Source organism: Haliotis rufescens, unplaced genomic scaffold (genome assembly GCF_023055435.1).
Source record: "Haliotis rufescens isolate VD_foot unplaced genomic scaffold, xgHalRufe1.0.p SCAF_1, whole genome shotgun sequence".
In the NCBI taxonomy this organism is placed as follows: Eukaryota; Metazoa; Mollusca; class Gastropoda; order Lepetellida; family Haliotidae; genus Haliotis; species Haliotis rufescens.
The window spans coordinates 81,841,234-81,864,434 of record NW_025963779.1 but is presented as its reverse complement, the minus strand read 5'-3'; the positions used below and the strand labels follow the sequence as shown (position 1 = coordinate 81,864,434).

Sequence of the window (23,201 nt, the reverse complement as noted above, 5' to 3'; positions counted from 1 at the left end):
AGTCTGGACCAGACAATCTAGTGATTGATATCATGAGCATTGATCCACGCAATTGGGATCGATGACATGTATCAACCAAGTCAGCGAGCCTGACCACCTGATCCCGTTTGTCGCCTTTTACGACAAGGTCACCTCTTACGGGAAGCATGGGTTGCTGAAGACCTATTCTACCCCTGAATCTTCACGGGTCACTTCAGATGGTTACACCACTGGCTGCACCACTTCAGATGGTTGCTCCACTATTTCATTAAGCACACTATTCACTTTCACACCGAAATGGATTTGGCTCTGGTGTAGAGTTAAACTTGTATCATCAATTAACAATGTCATCAGCTGCTGAGGCTGTGAACTATAGTTCATAACAACTGTTGGTAGGCTCAGATGTGTTTGGGTGCCATGTATGTGAAACAGCTGTAGAGTTACTGAGCCCTGTTATGGGATTCAAACTACGGACCTTTTAATCCAATGTCGGACACCTTGTCCACATGACCCAGGTTAACCCCGTCAGCAAACTGACATGGCAAGGATGCCATCAGTGGGATGACTGCATGCCCCGATACACGTGATCTAGACAATCCCCATTCTTTTGACAGATTTGTCTTTATGCAATATGGAGCTGGCAACTATATGCAAGATACTGTCAGGGCTCGACTTCGCTATGTAAAACATGCACCAGTGCAACCTATTATTGAAAAATGCAACCATATATTTTGTCTACATGCACCAAGTCCAACAAAGTAACAAACTCACTATCTCTAAGATGTATTTACCATATATCACTAATCACTGTGTTGTGTCAGTTTCAAGACACATGACATAGTCTTTGGAGACTTGTGATTTTACTTATTTAGACTAGCTAATGCATCTGTGTTTTAACTTTGATATATTTATGGAACCAGGGTGCAACCTGGTAAAGTCTGGTGCAACTAGCTTTTCACGTCATGCACCTGGTGCAGGTTAAATCAAATTCCTTATATCGAGCCCTGACTGCTACAGGTGACAGTGCCACTCTCATCCCAGCAAATATTTGGACTGTTCCACTCTTTGGTCTCACTTGTTTCACCATCTCTAGTGTGTGCACCAGTACTTACATGTGCATTCAATGTGTCATTGATTTCTCTCTCTGATAGGCCAGTAATAAGTGAAGTCAGAGAACTGTAACATTTCTCTAGTCTCTGAAAACAGAAATTATCAACTCAAGGTTTAAAAAGGTTTGATGACTGAATCAATCGTTCAATAAAATAATCTTCTTTCAAGATTCCACCATTACATTTCAACAGTAATGTAATATTTTCAAATGTCAATGTGTACCTTTAACTGACATAGCATAACTATTTACATACAAGTATAACTTACAGGGAAGACAGGACCGCCATAACAAAGTAAGTGCACTAACGAATTATTGACTTATAGCTTTTCGAACAAATTAAATATACTTAAATGTCTGTAAGATTTCACTGTTGCAAACATAAAGAAACCTGAATACACAACATAAAAATATCGCTCTATACAACTCATACTTTCGTGCAAATTTTCTCTACAACAGTGAGAATTTAATTATTTGAAGGGTAAAGTAAAATATAGCACCTTGTCCAGGTCGTCTTTCAGTTCAATGGAACTTGTTGTTAACATTCTTGACTGTTGTTTTGCAGTATCCATTGTCATACTTCTTTGCAACTTCAAAGCACTTCAGATCATTTAGTTTTACAACATATCTGTCCAATGTGAAGGTAATCACATGTTTTCCGGAGACTTAATCTCAAAATGAAGCACAACATAAGTTTTAAGAAGAAAAAGTTTCCATCTTCACATTCAGCAAAATCAAGAATCACATTGTGCCAATGGGGGAATGATATCCCCCATATTTCGGGCTGTTAGAAAAAAATCAAGACTACGACTTCAGTATTTTTTTACTCGTTTCTCAACACGTTCTGAGTGAGGTCTCCAAAAATCAATGAAGAGGATACGCTGAACAGCTGAAATGCCAGTAGAAAAACTAAAGTGGATCAGGAAGAGAATGACCGACTCTTCCAGCAGCCCCTATCGTTTCGTATGTGAAATGCATGAGGCTGTTGCCTATATATTTCGTGTATTTGTCGTTTTGCAAAGAACTGGGTGCCACAGTGGCACCAGATCGACGTATGAGTTCACAATGAGAGCCTCTCAGTTCTTCTCCTAAAACTGCGAGGGCATGGATTGATCGTATTCGGTTTCAGTGTCGTAAAATTTGTCTTGACATCATAATGTGTCATTAATTAAATTTAGGTATTTTATCGACTTATGGTACAGTAATGAATTTATTTGTTTACTTAATATATTAAATTATTAACGTTAGGATAACCAGATGTTGTAAACATGTTACCGCACGCGGGATGAAACTGTGGTTTCCAGAAAAGTAGAATCGAAAAGATACCGAACACACATTTGAACATAAACAAAGAAGTTATATTTGGTCAAAACGATTACGTTTCACCTAACGTACAAAGAAGTAATCAGAGTTAATCAATATTCATGTTATTTTCGGTATACATATTATATATAGGAAGAAAATATATCAGAAAATATTATTTAAACTGCACTCTTGTTTGCCCAGAATATCATAATATAATCTCGATTCTATTAATTTCTATTACTATGACTGGAACACATATTGTTTCATTTACAATTTCATTAAAATCGGATCTTAGTTCTCACTACCGATAAACATAAACGATAACAAAAGATCTGATTTTAATGAGATTGTTACATTTTAAGTAAACTCTCCATCTAGCATATTAACAACTTGGCATGTAATTTCTCGCGCTCATGAGTATGGTTTGATTGGACGTCTGTTTTAACGTCGCATATTTCGATTCGATCTCTATGGTGGAGCATATTTTTGTCCAGACTATTGATAATAATAGAGATATATAATAGACTGGATTATCGAGGATGTATGAACACCTGGTCATAATTCAACAAATAAATAAACGCAACCCGAAAACAGTCACGGGAAAAGTAAATGATTGATTATGGTGCCACGCCTTGCTTTGACAAAATAGGAGGGACAATTCGCTTAATTTATCCAAATCTTAGAATCTCATGATAATCATCAGTGATAAATACATATGTATATATGTATTGTGTTTTTCATTGATGCATTAAAATAAATACACCAACCAACAGCAATTTGATCATAAGGTGAGTCAGTGTCCCAAACGGATAAAGAACAACTATTTAAACATATTTTGAACATTTTAGATTTTCTTGTGTATATGCAAAATCCAAAACTAATTATTGTCGTTTGAAAGATTTTATTTGAAAAATAAATAATCGGTTTTATTTTCGTTTCAGTGAGAATCCCAGCCTAGAATTTAGAAACACGCACGTGTCCTGTTTTGACCGGCAAGTTAGCGACAATTTCATCATCCAAGTGTTTCGTCAATATTTCAAGGCGTGTACACGACACATCCTTCAGTTTTATGCAATTCCTATCCTATATTATCACAACCTGTGTGACAACTATCATTTGTAAGCTGGTAGTCTGATGGCAGAAATAGCATCACAAGTAGACAAGATGAGTCTAGGTGAGCTTTTTATTGCAAAAAGATGTGTATTAGAGCTAGGGCCTACTAAATTAATGAGTCTACGTTTCATGGTCGTACGCTCGGGTATAGTTTCGATACATTCTTAACTGACATTGATTTGGCAGTTAAATGACAAGTGATTGATATGTAGATTCCGTTATAGGTAAGATTGTATGGCTAACATATGGACAGACATGTAGTATGTAGAAGCTTATTAATACCAGGGAAGACTTAAATTTGTGAACATACAGATAAGTGTTCTGATGGATGTTAGGTTAGGTTATTTGTTGTTTAATGCTGCACTCAGCAATATTCCAGCTATACTACGGCAGTCAGTAAATGATCGAGTCTGGACCAGACAATCCTGTGATTGACATCATGAGCATCTATCCACACAATTGGGATACGATGACATGCATAATCTGACGGATGTAGTGTCATGTTCAGGTGATATTAAAATACTCACAAGATTTGAACTTTCCATTCTGTTGGGAATTGCTGACAATATGTTACATTTACAAACTGAGTGCACTGAATAAATAATATATATCGTCTGATGGCCTATTTTCGGACGACACTGATTTTCGAACAGCCGTATTTGATATTGAGTTGTCACTGTAATGAGAGGTGTGACATCATCAAAGCTGCCGCCTGGGGAGTGCACTTGTTCGGTCTGTCAAAATTGGTTCATGTGAAGTACTGTACACCTGTCAGAACACCCTAGTCATTCAGAATTTTGGTGCCCATGTCATGATAACAGGAAGAGTAAAATAGTGTGAACACTCTAATTTGACAAATATTCATATTTTGTAAATAGGTTTCAAACTTTCAATCACTTTTTAAGTTTTAATGCCAACCTGCAAGAATTATGTTGAGAAATGTGCACAAAAACATGTCTGTTCATTCATGGAAACCCTGCTAAAGTACAAAACCTATCAGGTGTTCGAAAAAAGATGACACTCAAGTGCAGTTGAAGTTTACAGATGAGGCAATGGAGGTCATGACTTTTTATCAAGGATTTGTTTTCTTTCGGAATGTAGCAGAATTATTTTGCTGAAGACATCACCTACTGGTATGAAGCAGAATTTGACTTTTGATTCGCTCATCCCTCAAAATATCAGCAATGCAATCTTAAGTGTTCAAAATTAGGCTACGTCAGGATACTGAATCCACTGGACATGTTGTATTTGACGTTTTATTACAGCTGAAATCTACACATCTGAAAAGACTGGTTCTGATGAAACAGGAGATGGGACCGAAGGCAAGCCTCTGAAAACTGTCCTTCAGGTAAACAATCTGGTATTAAATAGGTTTACTATGGTCTTGATAAGAATCAAACTTGCTTTTGTTATGATCGTAACATGAAGATATGACATGGTGACTGATAAGGTTTTTATATATTCTTTTTGGAACCTGTTCATGTCATTTAGGTGTGCTTTTGGGTCCTTGAGGATTAAGGCTATATTATTTTATAATTTAAATCTAATTGAGGACCCCCCTAAACATGCTGTCTATATTTTGTACATTAGGACCATGACAAGGATCTCTCGACTATCACCCTTTAACTGTTGATTTTAAAGTTCTAATGTTCTAAGTGGTAATTTTAAAAGTAATTACTCAGGAAGTTATATTTGATGTTACATAACACACAGTGGGAAAAGAAATTGTGATAAACTATTTGCTGGCATTTTTAACAGGATGAGTCTAATAGCAAAGTTGATGTCCTTTCTCATCTCTGAATGATATTTGGTTAGTAGGATCACCTAGTGGATAAATCAAAATACAATCTAAATCTGGATCTAGTGATTTGTTAAGTAAGATAACTATATCTGTGGCAATAACCATATGGTGGATGCAGGGTGGTACTCACCACCAAATGTCTGTATGAAAATCATGGTTTGCCACTGCAATCATGGCAATAACCATGTGTTATTGCCACAGATAAATTTATTGGTATTTTTTTTTCATCATTACCATCATCATGATGCGTTTTAGATGTTTACAGTGTTCAATGTGTATGTTGACAGGCCATGCGGAAGGCCGGGAAAGAACCATTCCCAACTATATATGTTGATGGCAAAGAAGGACCTGAGGCCACACTGGTAGGTCCTGTTGAATTTTTGTTGAGTCGACTGTGTTGTACTGTATTTCAAAATGTGAGTGTGCCAAGCTGTATCAGGTGATACCATTTCATCACACCATGTAATGAGCTTCTAATTTTCAGTATTCTAGTCAGCTGTACATACGTTGTACCCATGGAGGTTATTGTATTATCATGATTATGTGAGCATTTGTACCTGGTTTCAGAATGCATGTGACCAGTGAAGATCTGGAGTAAAATAATTCTTCAACAACCCATTCTTGCTGTAAAAGGCGACTATGCTTGTCGTAAGAGGCGACTAACGGGATTGGGTGGTCAGGCTTGCTAACTTAGTTGATACATGTCATTGTATCTCTATTGCGTGGATCGATGCTCATAATGTCAATCACTGGATTATCTGGTCCAGACTTGATTATTTACAGACCGTTGTCATATAGCTGGAATATTGCTGAGTGCGGCGTTAAACAACAAATGCATGTAGTCAATAGATTATGAAGTGAATAGTGTTCATTAGGTTAAATCTCCTTCACAATTTATGATATTAATCTCATGATCTGTTGACATCACAGAAATATGAAGTTGTGTCCAAGTCCCAGGTGAAGAAGATCCAGAAGATCTGGCAGAGAGAGCAGCACAAGCAGGCGGATAAGTCAGAGAGAGACGTGAGTCCATCTCCGCACAATTGGGTGTCAAGTGTTGTCTAGTTTGGTCTGTCTCTGGTAACCAATGTTTCCCACAGTGATGCTGGTGTAGATTCCATCCCCAGTAGCCAATATTTCCCACAGTGATGCTGGTGTAGATTCCATCCCGAGTAACCAATGTTTCCCTCAGTGATGCTGGTGTAGATTCCATCCCCATTAGCCAATGTTTCCCACAGTGATGCTGGTGTAGATTCCATCCCCATTAGCCAATGTTTCCCACAGTGATGCTGGTGTAGATTCCATCCCCAGTAACCAATGTTTCCCACAGTGATGCTGGTGTAGATTCCATCCCCATTAGCCAATGTTTCCCACAGTGATGCTGGTGTAGATTCCATCCCCATTAGCCAATGTTTCCTACAGTGATGCTGGTGTAGATTCCATCCCCAGTAGCCAATGTTTCCCACAGTGATGCTGGTGTAGATTCCATCCCCATTAGCCAATGTTTCCCTCAGTGATGCTGGTGTAGATTCCATCCCCATTAGCCAATGTTTCCCACAGTGATGCTGGTGTAGATTCCATCCCCAGTAGCCAATGTTTCCCACAGTGATGCTGGTGTAGATTCCATCCCCATTAGCCAATGTTTCCCTCACTGATGCTGGTGTAGATTCCATCCCCATTAGCCAATGTTTCCCTCACTGATGCTGGTGTAGATTCCATCCCCAGTAACCAATGTTTCCCACAGTGATGCTGGTGTAGATTCCATCCCCATTAGCCAATGTTTCCCTCACTGATGCTGGTGTAGATTCCATCCCCAGTAACCAATGTTTCCCTCACTGATGCTGGTGTAGATTCCATCCCCAGTAGCCAATGTTTCCCTCAGTGATGCTGGTGTAGATTCCATCCCCAGTAGCCAATGTTTCCCTCAGTGATGCTGGTGTAGATTCCATCCCCAGTAGCCAATGTTTCCCTCACTGATGCTGGTGTAGATTCCATCCCCAGTAGCCAATGTTTCCCTCAGTGATGCTGGTGTAGATTCCATCCCCAGTAACCAATGTTTCCCACAGTGATGCTGGTGTAGATTCCATCCCCATTAGCCAATGTTTCCCACAGTGATGCTGGTGTAGATTCCATCCCCATTAGCCAATGTTTCCTACAGTGATGCTGGTGTAGATTCCATCCCCAGTAGCCAATGTTTCCCACAGTGATGCTGGTGTAGATTCTATCCCCAGTAGCCAATGTTTCCCTCAGAGATGCTGGTGTAGATTCCATCCCCAGTAGCCAATATTTCCCTCAGTGATGCTGGTGTAGATTCCATCCCCAGTAACCAATGTTTCCCACAGTGATTCTGGTGTAGATTCCATCCCCAGTAGCCAATGTTTCCCTCAGAGATGCTGGTGTAGATTCCATCCCCAGTAGCCAATATTTCCCTCAGTGATGCTGGTGTAGATTCCATCCCCAGTAACCAATGTTTCCCACAGTGATTCTGGTGTAGATTCCATCCCCAGTAGCCAATGTTTCCCTCAGTGATGCTGGTGTAGATTCCATCCCCAGTAACCAATGTTTCCCACAGTGATGCTGGTGTAGATTCCATCCCCAGTAGCCAATGTTTCCCTCAGAGATGCTGGTGTAGATTCCATCCCCAGTAACCAATGTTTCCCACAGTGATGCTGGTGTAGATTCCATCCCCAGTAACCAATGTTTCCCTCAGTGATGCTGGTGTAGATTCCATCCCCAGTAGCCAATGTTCCCACAGTGATGCTGGTGTAGATTCCATCCCCAGTAACCAATGTTTCCCTCACTGATGCTGGTGTAGATTCCATACCCAGTAGCCAATGTTTCCCACAGTGATGCTGGTGTAGATTCCATCCCCAGTAGCCAATGTTTCCCACAGTGATGCTGGTGTAGATTACATCCTGAGTAACCAATTTTTCCCTCACTGATGCTCTTGTAGATTCCATCCCCAGTAGCCAATGTTTCCCACAGTGATGCTGGTATAGATTCCATCCCCATTAGCCAATGTTTCCCTCAGTGATGCTGGTGTAGATTCCATCCCCAGTAGCCAATGTTTCCCACAGTGATGCTGGTGTAGATTCCATCCCCAGTAGCCAATGTTTCCCTCACTGATGCTGGTGTAGATTCCATCCCCAGTAGCCAATGTTTCCCACAGTGATGCTGGTGTAGATTCCATCCCCAGTAGCCAATGTTTCCCACAGTGATGCTGGTGTAGATTCTATCCCCAGTAGCCAATGTTTCCCTCAGAGATGCTGGTGTAGATTCCATCCCCAGTAACCAATGTTTCCCTCAGTGATGCTGGTGTAGATTCCATCCCCAGTAACCAATGTTTCCTACAGTGATGCTGGTGTAGATTCCATCCCCAGTAACCAATGTTTCCCTCACTGATGCTGGTGTAGATTCCATCACCAGTAGCCAATGTTTCCCACAGTGATGCTGGTGTAGATTCCATCCCCAGTAACCAATGTTTCCCTCACTGATGCTGGTGTAGATTCCATCCCCAGTATCCAATGTTTCCCTCACTGATGCTGGTGTAGATTCCATCCCCAGTAGCCAATGTTTCCCTCACTGATGCTGGTGTAGATTCCATCCCCAGTAGCCAATGTTTCCCTCAGTGATGCTGGTGTAGATTCGATCCCCAGTAGCCAATGTTTCCCTCACTGATGCTGGTGTAGATTCCATCCCCAGTAGCCAATGTTTCCCTCACTGATGCTGGTGTAGATTCCATCCCCAGTAGCCAATGTTTCCCTCACTGATGCTGGTGTAGATTCCATCCCCAGTAACCAATGTTTCCCTCACTGATGCTGGTGTAGATTCCATCCCCAGTAGCCAATGTTTCCCTCAGTGATGCTGGTGTAGATTCCATCCCCAGTAGCCAATGTTTCCCTCAGTGATGCTGGTGTAGATTCCATCCCCAGTTACCAATGTTTCCCTCAGTGATGCTGGTGTAGATTCCATCCCCAGTAGCCAATGGTTCCCATAGTAATGCTGGTGTAGATTCCATCCCCAGTAGCCAATGTTTCCCATAGTAATGCTGGATTTGTGTCTTAATACACTTTGTACCACACACTTTTTTGTCTTAGGCTGCTGATGCTCAGAGGAGAGACATTAACCTGGAGGAAGCTAGGAAGGTTGTGCTAGAGATGGACAAGTCATTGCCAGAGCCAAAGCAGGTGATTTTAGAAAGATTTATGTTTCACCCCTTTCCATTCCGAGTTTATTACCTTGTAGCTGGTGTTTGTCCTCGTGTAAACATGGCAATGTTCAGTACATCACTATGATCTTGTGACCAACATTCACATTAGGAAAAATGGTAAAAAGAAATTCTTAACATTCATGAATGAATTCTACTTGTTGCAGATAAAAATCAGGAGCTCTGTTGCAAGTCGTAACATGAGAGTAAAGATATTTGGCTGGGTCCATCGGCTAAGGCGCCAAGGTAGATGAACATTCATTGTCTCTCTTCATCTTTCAGCAACTTGCTGTGCAGAGTTGCGTCCCTTGGGCATGACAGAAACCTATAAAAATTGCTTTAAATTTTGATTACACTCGATAATTGTGATAATGTTTGTCAGCATCATAATCATGCTTGTCGGAATCACCAAAGTGGTAAAGGTCTGAGACCTGCATCACTTTCCGCTTTCCTCCCACATTAAGCTGACACGCCATGATATAACTGGAATACCTTTCAAAGCAGTATTAAACCCATCTCACTCACTCACCCAGTTGTATTTTAGATGGTATTGGACCAGTACAGTTGATATAAATATTCATTATACATCATCTTTAAAGATCATTGCACCACCAAACCCTGTATTTTGATGATTTTTGTCTTAAGAATTTGTCTCATGTCACATCAATTAGAGATCATTGTGGTTTCCTCTAGTCTTAGATTTTTATCCTGATTCGTTTTTGTTTTGTTTTAGGAAAGAACCTGATGTTTGTTGTTCTCCGTGACGGAAGTGGATTTGTTCAGTGTGTGATGAATGACAAACAGGTAGCTTTATGAAACCTTGTGAAGTATGTAGGCCTGAATGGCCCTCATCGTCAATACGTCCGTGGTTGGTATACACCATGTTCCTCCACCTGTGAATACATACAGCCAATATGCGGTGTGGTTGTGGTGCGTGTCTATTTTTAGTTGGTAATGGATTGAGACTGTGCATTACTCCTGGCTGAACATGTGAACCCTACCACTGCCCAACATTGAGGCTATGTGTAGAGTCCAGACTGAAGGGCTTGGGCACATGTGCACAGGAAATAGTGCTAATGTAATCTGAATGCTCATTGGTCTGAACACTTGCTTGTTTGCTGCTAGCTGGAACCAGGCCGTGACTGGATTCGTTTGTTAGAAATAAGAGACACAAATTCACCGCATGTCAGCCATATGTATTTTCAGGTGATGATGGAACATGGCATATACAAACCTGTGAAGTATTCATGATGACATCTTCCTGAAGCAAGGGAGTTATGAAAGTCCAGTTTCCACCCTTGCCGAACTAGGCTGGAATTATGGAGTTATGTTTTGGCTGGACTAACGAATCTATGCATAGTCCAATCAAAATCGGGTAACGAAATCCAGTTCGTAAACTGCCGTGCAGATATTTTCCAAATCTTTTCAAGTTTTTAATCAAGGTGCTCACAAGATTTGATGCACTTCACTAAATAAAAACTGTTTTATCACAATATAGATTTTGATTATCGATCAGTTTGTCATCACTGCGCGCTATTTGAAGCAAATATAAGTGATATGTGAGGTGGAATCTGATTGGTCAATAGAAGGTACATAACTTGTAATAGCCACTGGTGGCGCTACTATCGAGCCCAGAAATTCCAGCCTAGTTCGGCAAGGGTGGAAACTGGATTTACAGTCAGTTAACTCCCTTGTTTGACATTAGTACCAACTAAACAGATGACCTCTTGGTTACGATGTGGAAACCTGGCCACCTGGATGTGTGTAATATCCCAACTGCCTGGATCGTTCACCATGCTATCAGCCACTAGTTTGTCTGTTCCAGAGTCAATCAGTTCTATATGTCTAAGCTGCAATATGACTCACATGTTCTGATAGTGTCATAAAGCAACCATCATATTGTGACATATTCCCCTACATTAATATTTGAAGATAAATGATCCTTTTAGTGTTTTCTTAATTATAATAGGTCTTCAGCAAACCATGCTTGCCATAAAAGGCGACTGTGCTTGTCAACTTACGGGATCGTGTGGTCAGGTTCGCTGACTTGGTTGATGCATGTCATCGTATCCCAATTGCATGGATCGATGCTCATGATGTCAATCACTGGTATGTCTGGTCCAGACTTGATTGTTTACAGACCACCATCATATGGGTAGATTATTGCTGAGTGTGTCGTTAAACAACAAACAAACAAACAGATCTTAATTGTGATGAGACAACACATCACTGGTCTTATGATATATACTACTCAAAAGATGTTGAAGAACTCCCGAGGTAAAAATTTGTGAGGCCTATTCTGATTCATAAGACCAGTTAGAGGCGGTGGGGTTGTCTAGTGATTAAAGCATTCGCTCATCATGCCGAAGACCGGGGTTCGATTCCCACATGGGTACACAATGTGTGAAGACCATTTCTGGTGTCACCCGGCGTGATATTGCTGGAATATTGCTAAAATCGGCATAAAACCCACTCGCTCGCTCACTCACTCACTCAGACCAGTTAAAGTCACCAGAGATGTGACACTTGATGTGTTTGAAGTTAAAATGATTGCTGCTGTGGTATAATGTATGCATGGTATGATGCTACAGGATTTGAATGGAAGTTGATGAAGTATACCTCTGTATTCTAGTGTCAGACGTACGATGCCTTGACGCTGTCCACGGAGGCTGCCATTGCTGTTTATGGTGTCATCAAGGAGCTTCCTGAAGGGAAGACGGTAAGTCATCAGCCATCTTTGTTAAACTGCAGCTCCCTGGAGTGACAGTATTGAGGGTCCTCTCTGGTGTGGACTTAATTATAAAGATTACTGTCACTTGGGACGGCACTACTGGATGTAGAGTCTATTTTACTCATTTGATGTACACTAGAATGTAGATTGGGTTTCCTTGTCTGTAGAAATGTTCCCGACAGACTCATTCAGACTGAGAAAATGTAGACGGAGGCAAGAGCAGGTCAAAACAATGTCATCTGTGTTCACCCAAACTTGTTGATATTCTTTTTTCAGTGAAAGCTTGTAATTCAGTGAATTATGGGAAATTGTCATTCAACATATATAGCACACAGGGGTGTATGAATCATACTTCTGTAGACCTGAAGACAACAAGACCGTCATTGATTAGAACTTACCCTCTTCCACAATGGCTTACCTTGATGTTTGTTTCAGGCCCCGGATAACCATGAGCTGTCTGTTGACTTCTGGGAACTGGTGGGAGGGTCTCCCCCAGGGGGCGCTGACAACTTGCTCAACGAGGTGAGTCTCATCCCATGGGGTCCACCATTGCTTGTAATACACACACTGAGCTGATGGCTTCCATCTCAGTACTGCTTGACCCAGACTCACTCTAAACGGGGGGGCAAAGTCGTCTAAGGCGCCGCGATTTGCTGTGCAGAGTTGCGTCCCTTGGGCACGCCAGAAACCTATGGTTGTGGGTTCGAATCCCAGTTCGCCCCGATTATGTTTCTAGGTTTGTCAGCACCATACCTGTGCTCGTGGGTTTCACCGAAGTGGTAAACGTCTGAGACCTGCATCACTTCGGGCTTTCCTCCCACATGAAGCTGACACGCCGCGATATAACTGTAATACTGTTAAAAGCGGCGTTAAACCCAACTCACAGACACACACACTCTAAACTGTCTCAGCTCCTAGTGTAGCAGGGGCCTTATCCCCACATGTGTCACAGAAGATATTCACTGTAAATGATGGTGAATTGTTTTACAAGTGTGCTAATTTGGTGATACATCAATTCCATTTGTAGAAGTGGACAGACTCGGGTGGTTGATGGCCATTCCTGCCCTACCATGCTTTGTTATCAACCATTGCATGACATTAGGAGGACAAAACACATGAAGCCTCAGTGTCTAGGTTAATATTTCAGAATTAGAGATGAGCTTTATAATTTGACAGCTTTGTCAATGGTTTATTTCAAGATTGACCCACATGGAGATTCGTGGTTAGAATATGTTCACAACCTTTGCTGGTTGTAAGAGGCGACCAATTGCTTCAGGTAGTCAGATAATGTGGATTGCTGTTCACAATATTAATCACTGGATTGTCTGGTTCAGACTCAATTATCTACAGGTCGCGGTCATACAACCTGAATATGTCTGATTGTGGGGTTAAACAACAAATGAACAACATATGATGTGTAATTTCTTTATGGTACCTTGATTCATAATTTGTGGTATGTTTGTAGGAAGCACATGTTGACGTGCAGCTGGACAACAGACACATGATGATTAGGGGAGAAAATGTGAGTAGATTTGTGTTATATTTTAAGAACAGTAAAGTTTTCAATAGTTTGATATCTGAAAACTATTTCTAAAAGATTGCATATTTTTACAATAATTTCGGCGAAATTGTATGCGAAGTGATCGGTAGATCGCACAACTCACTGTTACTAACAGCAACCACGGTCAGATTACCGCTATTGACGCCTTGTTATGAACTTTAGTTGCAAGAGAATGGATACACATATATGTCGTACCATGATTTGCTAAAAGTTACATTTGAGGCAGTTTGACTATTAAATGTCAACATAACGTTTTCGCAATCAAAATAAATGTAGCGCGGGAAGTCCCTACGGTGTAGTATGATCTATGTTGTCCCAGCTTGATGCTAAAACACTGTGATATGACTGAAATACTACTGAAATCAGTGTTAAACTCTTTCTCATTTTGTTTTCTGCTTGCAGACATCCAAGGTTTTGAAAATGAGATCGGTTGTCATGCAGTGCTTCAGAGATCACTTTATGGACCGGGGCTATTTCGAGGTCAGTATTTACAAGTGGAGAAGTACTTCCTGTGTATGTGAGACTATACATCTGTTATGTTGTATAGTATTTATCATATTTATTCCTCCAGTGTGAAAAACGGGAGGATATAGCAATCAGCATGTCCGCCAGGCATCCGTCTGTTTTCAATTTCCAGGGCAGAATTCCTAAACCGTTGAATACTTCTTAATAAAACTTGCTATGCAGATCAATCTAGTGGTTAACTGGTGTCTTTTCATGATTTTGGTTGTTTTTTTTATATATTTTTTATTTATTTATTTTGTTTGTTTTGATGATGACAAGTTGAGACTTATACTGAAAATGAGGGTAGTGCTTGTTTCTGGAGCAGAACTCTAAAACCATTGAATATTTCTTGATGAAACTTGCCATACAGATCAGTCTAGTGGTGAACTTGTGCCTTTTCATGATTTTGGATATTGAAAAATACCCAACAGCATTATTTTTTCCTTCACTGAACTGAAGGTATCCGGTGGCAATGAACCAAAAGTGGGGTATAAGTAGCCACTCCATTTCCGAACTGCACCAGACCGGGGGGATATGTCATCTCCTGATGATTCTTGTTAAGATGTGTCTCAAATATTTATGTGATTACTTTGAAGACCATGATTCGGTGTCTGGCCATATGAGTGTGTATACATGATGTTATTTCTCTTTGTGTAGGTGACCCCGCCCACTCTTGTACAGACTCAGGTGGAGGGAGGGGCAACATTGTTCAAACTGGACTTCTTTGGAGAGGAGGTAACTTCTGTTTTTGATACAGACCTCGCTAAGAGTAATTGTTTATATGATCGTAAGTGAAATTCCTTTGATCCTGATCATACCAAGATGTCAGTCACTGGTTCACCCGTTCCAGCCTTCATTACTGACCGATTCAGTGACTTACAAACTCACTGTTTCACAGACTTACTGAATGATTCACTCTCCATCTCACCGACTTTACTTAATCACTTACTCGTTGACTGACTTTACAGGATGAGTAGATTGTTCACTCACTCACTCTCTGACTTTGACCCGTGAAGATCCGGGGTAGAATTGGTCTTCAGCAACCCATGCTTGACGTAAAAGGCAACTATGCTTGGTGTAAAAGGCGACTAACGGGATCGGGTGGTCAGGCTCACTGACTTGGTTGATGCATGTCATCAATCCCATTTGCCTGGATTGATGCTCATGATGTCAATCACTGGATTGTCTGGTCCAGACCCGATTTTTTACAGACCGCCATCATATAGCTGGAATATTGCTGAGTGCGGCGTTAAACAACAAACCAACCAACCAACACTCTCTGACTTTAACCAACAGGCTCAATGACTGATTTTTCACTCACTCACTGACTATTCAATGACTGACACTCACTCACTTACTCACTTAACTCAATTGCTCAATGACTGACTTGCCCACACACTCACTGACTTTAATCAATGACTGACTTGTTCACGGACTGACTCACTGACTCGTTCACTCCCTCACTCCCCCTGTGTTCCAGGCCTTCCTGACCCAGAGTTCCCAGCTGTACCTGGAGACGTGTCTGCCGTCGCTAGGAGACGTGTTCTGTATCGCTCAGTCCTACAGGGCAGAGAAGTCCAGGACAAGGAGACACTTGGCAGAGTAGGTTGGACAGACACACTGTAGATCCATTGTCCCCCTTTAAACCGCTATAACCAGTCCCCATGCAGGGATTGAACTTGACCTGCCAAGAGGCTGACTACAGTCCCAAATCTAAAGCAATTGTCAATAAAAAAATCCCCAATTGACATCTAAACAATTGCCAAGTTATGTTATTAAAGTAATAACTAATGTTACGGCTTTGCAGAGATTGCATCCCTGCCATGTTATGTCTGGAAATTGTTATCTGTGACGTAAAACTGCAGTCGCTCAGTTTCCATGCATTTGATCCTGGGCAGGACGGAGAATTGAATTAACATCTGACACAATGCTGACCATAGGATTTCCTGTGGATGATTTCAGTTCAGATAATATACAATAATAAAGCTGAGTGTTATTTGATTTATCTCTAGAAACTGACTAGAAATGTGACAAGATCATCTTTTTCTGTTGAAATGTATTTAAACGATATGTTCCCTTCTCAGATACACCCATGTGGAGGCCGAGTGCAGTTTTTTAGACTTTGATGGTCTGTTAGATCGTCTGGAGGACCTTGTGTGTGATGTGGTGGATCGTGTACTTAAAACACCATACGGAGAGATTGTCTACGAACTTAACCCTGTAAGTTGGCGTTCTGCTACTTGTTTTTCGAGTGCAAAAAATGAAATAATTATATCCTACAAACCTTACATGTGACCATTCCTATCAAGATATGGGTGAGAAAAGGTCTTCAGCAATGGATTGTCTAGTCCAGAGTCGAATATCTACAGACTGCCATCTTATAGCTGGAATATTGCTGAGTGGGTTGTTAAACAACAAACAAACATATAAGAGACTGCTTAACGACAATGTACAGAACTAAGGACATGCTGCCAGAATGGTTGTTTATCTATAAGGTCATGCCTTTAAAAAGCCCTTTTATTCATGTCAAAACATTTGTGTTAACTCAAAAGAAAAGATTAACAAGTGATGAATGATTATAGAATTTTGAAAGTTCATGATAATATGCCTGTTATTGTGATTATTCTTTTTCTACAGGACTTCAAACCACCAAAAAGGCCATTCCGTAGAATGCAGTACACAGATGCCATTGTCTATCTTAAAGAAAATAACATTACTAAGGAAGATGGGACTTTCTATGAATTTGGAGAGGTGAGCATTTAGTGTTCTCTGTACTGGTGGTGAGGTTAAAAGGGGTTTGATGTTGTGTCCAGGATTATTGCACGTATGTAGAGAGGTGAAGGTGGGGTGAAATGGGGTTTAATGTGGGTGGATGGATGGATGCTTGGGTTTTGGGTGACCCAGTGTGTGTGCGTGTGTGCATGCGTATGTGCTTGCGTGGCTGCTTGTACTAGTATGGACTAATGCTGATTTTATGGTGCTAGCCCACTGAGATACCATGCCGCAGTTTAACATGAATCCCCACTCATACTGACTCCAAGTCAACCAGTCCTTGTTTTATCCATTAATGCCAAGCGCCAGGCAAGGTGGTACTTGTACCACCTTGTAACGTCTTTTGGTTTGATGTGACTGGGGATCAAACCCCGACCTGCCACTCTCTGGGTGGATGCTCTTCCACTAGATGGAGGCGGTCACACTTATGTGTGTGGGGCTGCTTGCACTAGTCCAGACTAATGCTGGTTTGATAGTGCCAGCCCACTGAAATACCATATCGCAGTTTAACATGAATACCCCACTAATACTGACTCCAAGTCAACCAGTCCTTGTTTTCTCCCTAAATGCCCAGTGTCATGCAGGGTAAGAAAACCCTTTCGCTTTGTATGACGCGGCCAGGGGATGGAACCATAAGCTGCCACTGTGCTAAATCAGTTTAAGGCATTAGTTTAGACAAGGATGTAAACTTCAATTGTCAGTGTTTATAATGGGACTTTTAACAAGTAAAGAAAATTATCACCAATAGGGTTAGCAATAACCAGACACCAGTCTATTGTTTCCGTCATCCAGACGGCATTGTTGATGGCATCACATCTTATTGTAACGTATGGCCTGAATGTCGTCACCTAGAAACGATATCATAGCTGAAGATTATTGACATCATTAAACAGTTGTAGTTTCTTAGACGACAATCGTAACCAGCACATTTTTCTAAGTGGATCTCAGAAGGATTAGGAAATAATGTTTAATAAAGTAATTATTACACTTGCATGTCTGTCTTACTGATTTACATGCTCTTGTAGTAATCTCTATAACTGCAAGCACTGATACTTAGGGTTGAATGATTTAGTTGTAGTTCTTTCAGACTATTATATTCCTCCTTTGACTTTCCAGAATGTGATATCTGGAATTTGCAGTGTGATTGTGGTTGTAAAAATATTAGCACTGTATCCATATGTTGATGATGACAATCTTTTCACATCCTTGGCTACTTTGTCGCTGTTTGATTCTGTGATTACCTCTAAAGCCTCATGTATTTGAGAAGTAATGTTAAGATGTATATGTTTGCAGGATATCCCAGAAGCCCCCGAAAGGAAGATGACCGATAAGATTAACGAGCCGATGTTCTTGTGTCGCTTCCCTGCTGAAATCAAGTCATTCTATATGCAGAGAACTGAAAGTGATCGCAGGCTAACAGACTCTGTAAGTGTGACGTAACCTGAAAACTCAGTTTTAAGTATTGATATATTTGTCACATAAAGTATTTGATCTTTTTGTTTATCCTTGAATTGATGTTAAATTCATCCTTACTTTAACATAGACCAGTGCAAAATCCCTGTGTAATCATGAACATACCATAAAAGGAAACTTAGCTGCGAGCTGTGTGGTTGAGTTTGATTCCCTACATTGGTAGTTATGTGGTACATTCAGTGTGTGAATATGATGAAGACACTTCTTGGAGTCCTCTTCTTGATACTGTCGTATTATTGCTTAGGCAATGTAATGCCCTACTCAATCTCAAATTTATGTATATTTGAAGGAATTGGTTTCAGATGCAAACCTGACCTATCTTCTCTATTAATTGTGCTGCTACAGGTTGACATGCTGATGCCGAATGTTGGCGAGATTATTGGAGGCTCGATGAGGATCTGGCACCATGAGGAGATGGAGGAAGGCTTCAAGAGAGAAGGCATCGACACCAAGCCTTACTACTGGTACATTGACCAGGTGGGACATGCTATTGTTTTTGTTTGTTTGTTTGTTTGTTTATTTGTTGTCTAATGCCACATGCAGCAATATTCCAGCTATATGACGGCGGTCTGTAAATAATAGTCTGGACCACACAATCCAGTGATTGACATCATGAGCATCGATCCACTCAATTGGGATACGATGACATGCATCAACCAAGTCAGTGAGCCTGACCACCCGATGCCGTTTGTCGCCTCTTACTATAAGCATAATCGCTTTTTATGGAAAGCATGGGTTGCTGAAGACCTATTCTACCCCGGATTTTCACGGGTCGCTTGTTGTATCTAGATGGAGAGTTGATGCAAAGCAATGTATGCTCAAGTGCTTCGATGGAGTCATGAAACAATGTCTTTCATTTATTATCTGATCTTTATCCTGTACATGCACTCAAATAGAAATAGTTGAATACTGCTTGTTACTTGAAAACTGTTTTATCAAACCAATACTAGCATCATAAGGTGAACTTAAGCCAGAAAATATGACAATTGATATGCTAGCAGTAATGGATTTGCACTGATTCAAAATATGTGCCGTTCTACATAGATATATTTTTTCGTAAAAAACACCAAATACAAAAGCGCCATTTGAAGCTGAACTAATGAAACTTATCTTTCACAGAGAAAGTTTGGGACATGCCCCCATGGCGGGTATGGCCTCGGCCTGGAACGTTTCCTGTGTTGGATGCTCAACAGATACCACATCCGTGAAGTCTGCCTGTACCCACGCTTCCTGGAGCGCTGTAAGCCTTGAGTCACTGGCTGGCGTGTACAGAACTCAAGTCTCTACCTAACTCAAATAAAAGACCATGAAAACGTCTGTTTACTTTTGAATATGCTTAATTATTTGTTTAGATGCAGTGATTTAACTGAAATACTGCTCAAAGCAATATTAATTCTGACTCATTCATATGTTTAGGTTAAGACTAATTTATATTTAATGTTAGTCTAGATACAGTTGTGCCAAAGGTTTCTAACTGTAGCATTGTTCTGCTTGTTGGTACATTGTTTTACATATTTATTATTTTCCAAGAAAATGCAGCGGTCAATACTTTCTGACATCAGACAAAACATGTCTGCTTTTCATCTCTTGTGCCCAGGGGTCTTATTGAAGAGTATGTGCAAGTCCTCTGTGACCCCACTATTATTGTCTTCACTTGTGAGTAAATATCTGGCACTTGTCACTTATTGAAGAGTCCTGTGACTCCACTATTTTTGTCTTCACTTGTGAGTAAATATCTGGCACTTGTCACTGGAGATTTGGTGCAAACACATCTTAATGAAAATGTACTGTTAGTGGTGTGTTCATTATTGTAGCATACCAAAATATATTCTGCAACATTCTGCAGAGAAGCTTCTTCCTAAGATATGCCTATCATACGTGTTTTTGTTTTTGTTTTGTGTTTAACGCCTCACTCACCAATATTCCAGCTACATGATGGTATATCATGATAGGCATAGGGGCGGTAGGGTAGCCTAGAGGTACAAGTGTTTGCTCGTCACACCGACGACCCGGGTTTCGATTCTCGACATGGGTACAATGTGAAGCCCGTTTTTGGTTCACCCACTGTGATATTGCTGGAATATTACTAAAAGCAGCATAAAACAATACTCACTTGTTGATAAGCATAAGTAGCTCCAACTATCCTAATCTGGAAAGGCCACATTGCCATGGGCATTTCACTGGATTGTCTGGTCCTGGTCCAGACTTTACATACCGCCATCACATAGATGGAAATACTGATGAGTGTGGTGTAAAACAACTAACAGTATACTGAAGAAGTAGGTTATGGTTGTCCGGCTGACTCAAGTAGTGATGTGGTTGTGGCAGATGGTGTATTATTGGAGCTACATTTATAAACCGTTAGATTATGGTGTTTGGGGAACTACAAGACTAGTTATACAAGATCATGTTGGGAATAAATTGTGTTTCTGAATGTGTTTATCAATTAAGAAGATGAGGTCTTTGAATGGCCTTTAGAAGTGATACACATAAGGAAGGGAATTTATGGGTGTCAACTTCTTTTTTATGAGGAACACAATATTTTGGAGTATATACTTACTCCTTCATCATTCATGAAATGTTCCTCATAATAATAAAAGTTTACATCCATAAATTCTCTTCCCCATTGAGAAGATGTTCATCACTAGTGACAGTGACAGTGACGTTACATTTGGCATATGTGTGGAGTGTCATTGACCAGATATACCATGGGTTACATTGGACCAGTTTTTCAAAGAACAATTAAATGCAATGCAGATGTTGACGGGTTATCTGTATAAATTGTCCTGCTTTTTTTCCAAAACCAAGAATCTCTATCATAGACAGAACTCACTTCCTTGGTTAAGATTCCAAAACATTGTGTTGTTTGTCATTACTGTTGATCATAAAGCCCCGATTTGGACCATGAATTGCTCCTCAAGATGGTTTTCCTTGATCCATTAACCAAGAACAATTGAACAGTGAGATTACTGAAGTATGCTGTCTTGTCGATATTATGTCCTGCATTTCTAAAAGGTTCTTTGTACATTGAATGTTAATGCATACAAACGTCTCTTTGTTATGGCTCCCGAGATGCAATGCTTGATACAAGAGGATGTTGAGCAAAGATGAAATGTGTTCAACATGCTTACTTCACCATTTTATTTATTTCACATGATCTTTGATGTACTGAAAGTGACATATCTTTGCTGCAATATTGAATAAATTGCTTTACACAAACCTTTTGGGTTTTTGAATGTGTGCTACAACTGCAATTCTATGGAAAGGTGCCAATGTCAGCCCCTGGAATCTGATTGGTCCAAGTGATCTTGATAAGATACTGTGTATCCCACCTTGGAGGGTAATGAATTTCTCAGCAGGGGAATAAATCTTTTATACCCCCCCCCACAAGCAATGCAGGCTGCGCGTGGATTTCTGAGAGGCCGTCTTAAATCCCTTATACCCCGCTTCAGAGCAAAAAGCTGCAGCTTTTTCTGAGTCTGACACTGTCATTGACGTGACACTATCAGTTTTGAATTTGTTTGAATTATTTTACAATGTCATATTAAAACATGTCGATAAGATATATTCATTGTAGCAGGATCACTCGGGGTACATGGGGTGTTATGCCTCCGTCTTGTGGTATGAAACCTAATGAGGGACACAAAAATCCCATGTACCCCTTGTGGTCCTGCTAAAACGTATACTGTATCCCGCATGGAATGGAAATAAATTTCTGAGAGGGAGAATATCCCTTATACCCCGTTTTGAAGCAAAATGCCTCGCACTTTATCTAAGTCAATGAGAAACCTCAGCTCAGTTGAACAGCTGTTTTCTATCAATTTTGAATTTTTTATTTATTCTGACCCCTCCGTGGTCTAGTGGTAGAGTGCCAGCCCGGTGAGCGGAAGGTCCGGGGTTCGATCCCCGGCCGCGTCATACCAAAAGATGTTACAAGATGGTTTTTGTTGTTACCCTATCTGGCGCTCGGCATTAGGGGGCTAAAACAACGACTGGTCGGCTCAGAGTCAGTATACTGTGTCTGAGTGAGGTGTTCATGTTAAACTGCGGCATAGTATCTCAGTGTGCTAGCACTATAAATTGGCATCAGTCTGGACTAATAGACACACACACATGCATGCACATTGCTATGTAAGTGCAATAATCTTGGACGCAGCGTTAAACCCCATTTCACCCCACCAACTTGTATTTATACTTTAACAATGTCGTACAAAAACATGTCTGTAAGCTAAATTTGTGTAGATCTATCACTCGGGGTATGTGGTTTTATGAGTCCCTTGTTAGGTTTATGCCACTCAGAGGGATGCATAATACCACATGTACCCTAAGTGATACTGTTACAACTGTTATCAATCACTGATTTGTCTGGACCAGACCAGATTATTTATGGACCATATGTGTCTGAATGTGATGTAAATTACTGTAGAGTTACATCAGCCATACCATGAAGGAAGCAACAGGTAATGTAAGTGTGAGTTAGCTCAGATGATGCGGTGCAGGGATTCCTAAAGTTTGTTTTCTCTGTTATTTAATGCTGCACTCAGCAATATTACAGTATAGGACGGCGGCCTGTAAGTAGAGCATCGATCTACGGAATTGGGATACAATGACATGAGTCAATTAGTCAGTGGTCAGTGATCCCGTTAG

General features: G+C 40.7%; 2 protein-coding genes across 2 annotated transcripts in view; one reads left to right on the top strand and one right to left on the bottom strand.

Annotated features, from left to right (window-relative positions):
- LOC124136887 (integrator complex subunit 3-like) overlaps positions 1-2,312 on the bottom strand; it is a 37,621-nt gene extending 35,309 nt beyond the window's left edge. The window contains exons 1-2 of the mRNA XM_048402241.1: positions 1,588-2,312; positions 1,092-1,175 (exon numbers count right to left, since the gene is read on the bottom strand). Of these exons, the coding sequence (XP_048258198.1) occupies positions 1,092-1,175; positions 1,588-1,665 (162 nt within the window). The 5' untranslated portion in view covers positions 1,666-2,312. The remainder of the gene's footprint in view (positions 1-1,091; positions 1,176-1,587) is intronic.
- A 1,039-nt stretch (positions 2,313-3,351) lies between these two features.
- LOC124136886 (asparagine--tRNA ligase, cytoplasmic-like) lies at positions 3,352-21,773 on the top strand. Its single transcript, XM_046502916.2, has 18 exons — positions 3,352-3,566; positions 4,771-4,853; positions 5,594-5,668; positions 6,237-6,329; positions 9,404-9,493; positions 9,681-9,759; positions 10,247-10,317; positions 12,146-12,232; positions 12,680-12,766; positions 13,710-13,766; positions 14,208-14,285; positions 14,967-15,044; positions 15,790-15,911; positions 16,394-16,529; positions 16,947-17,060; positions 18,375-18,506; positions 18,900-19,031; positions 19,674-21,773. The coding sequence occupies exons 1-18, from the start codon at positions 3,527-3,529 to the stop codon at positions 19,803-19,805; spliced, it is 1,686 nt and encodes a 561-aa protein (XP_046358872.1). The 5' UTR covers positions 3,352-3,526; the 3' UTR covers positions 19,806-21,773.
- Positions 21,774-23,201: the final 1,428 nt, after the last annotated feature.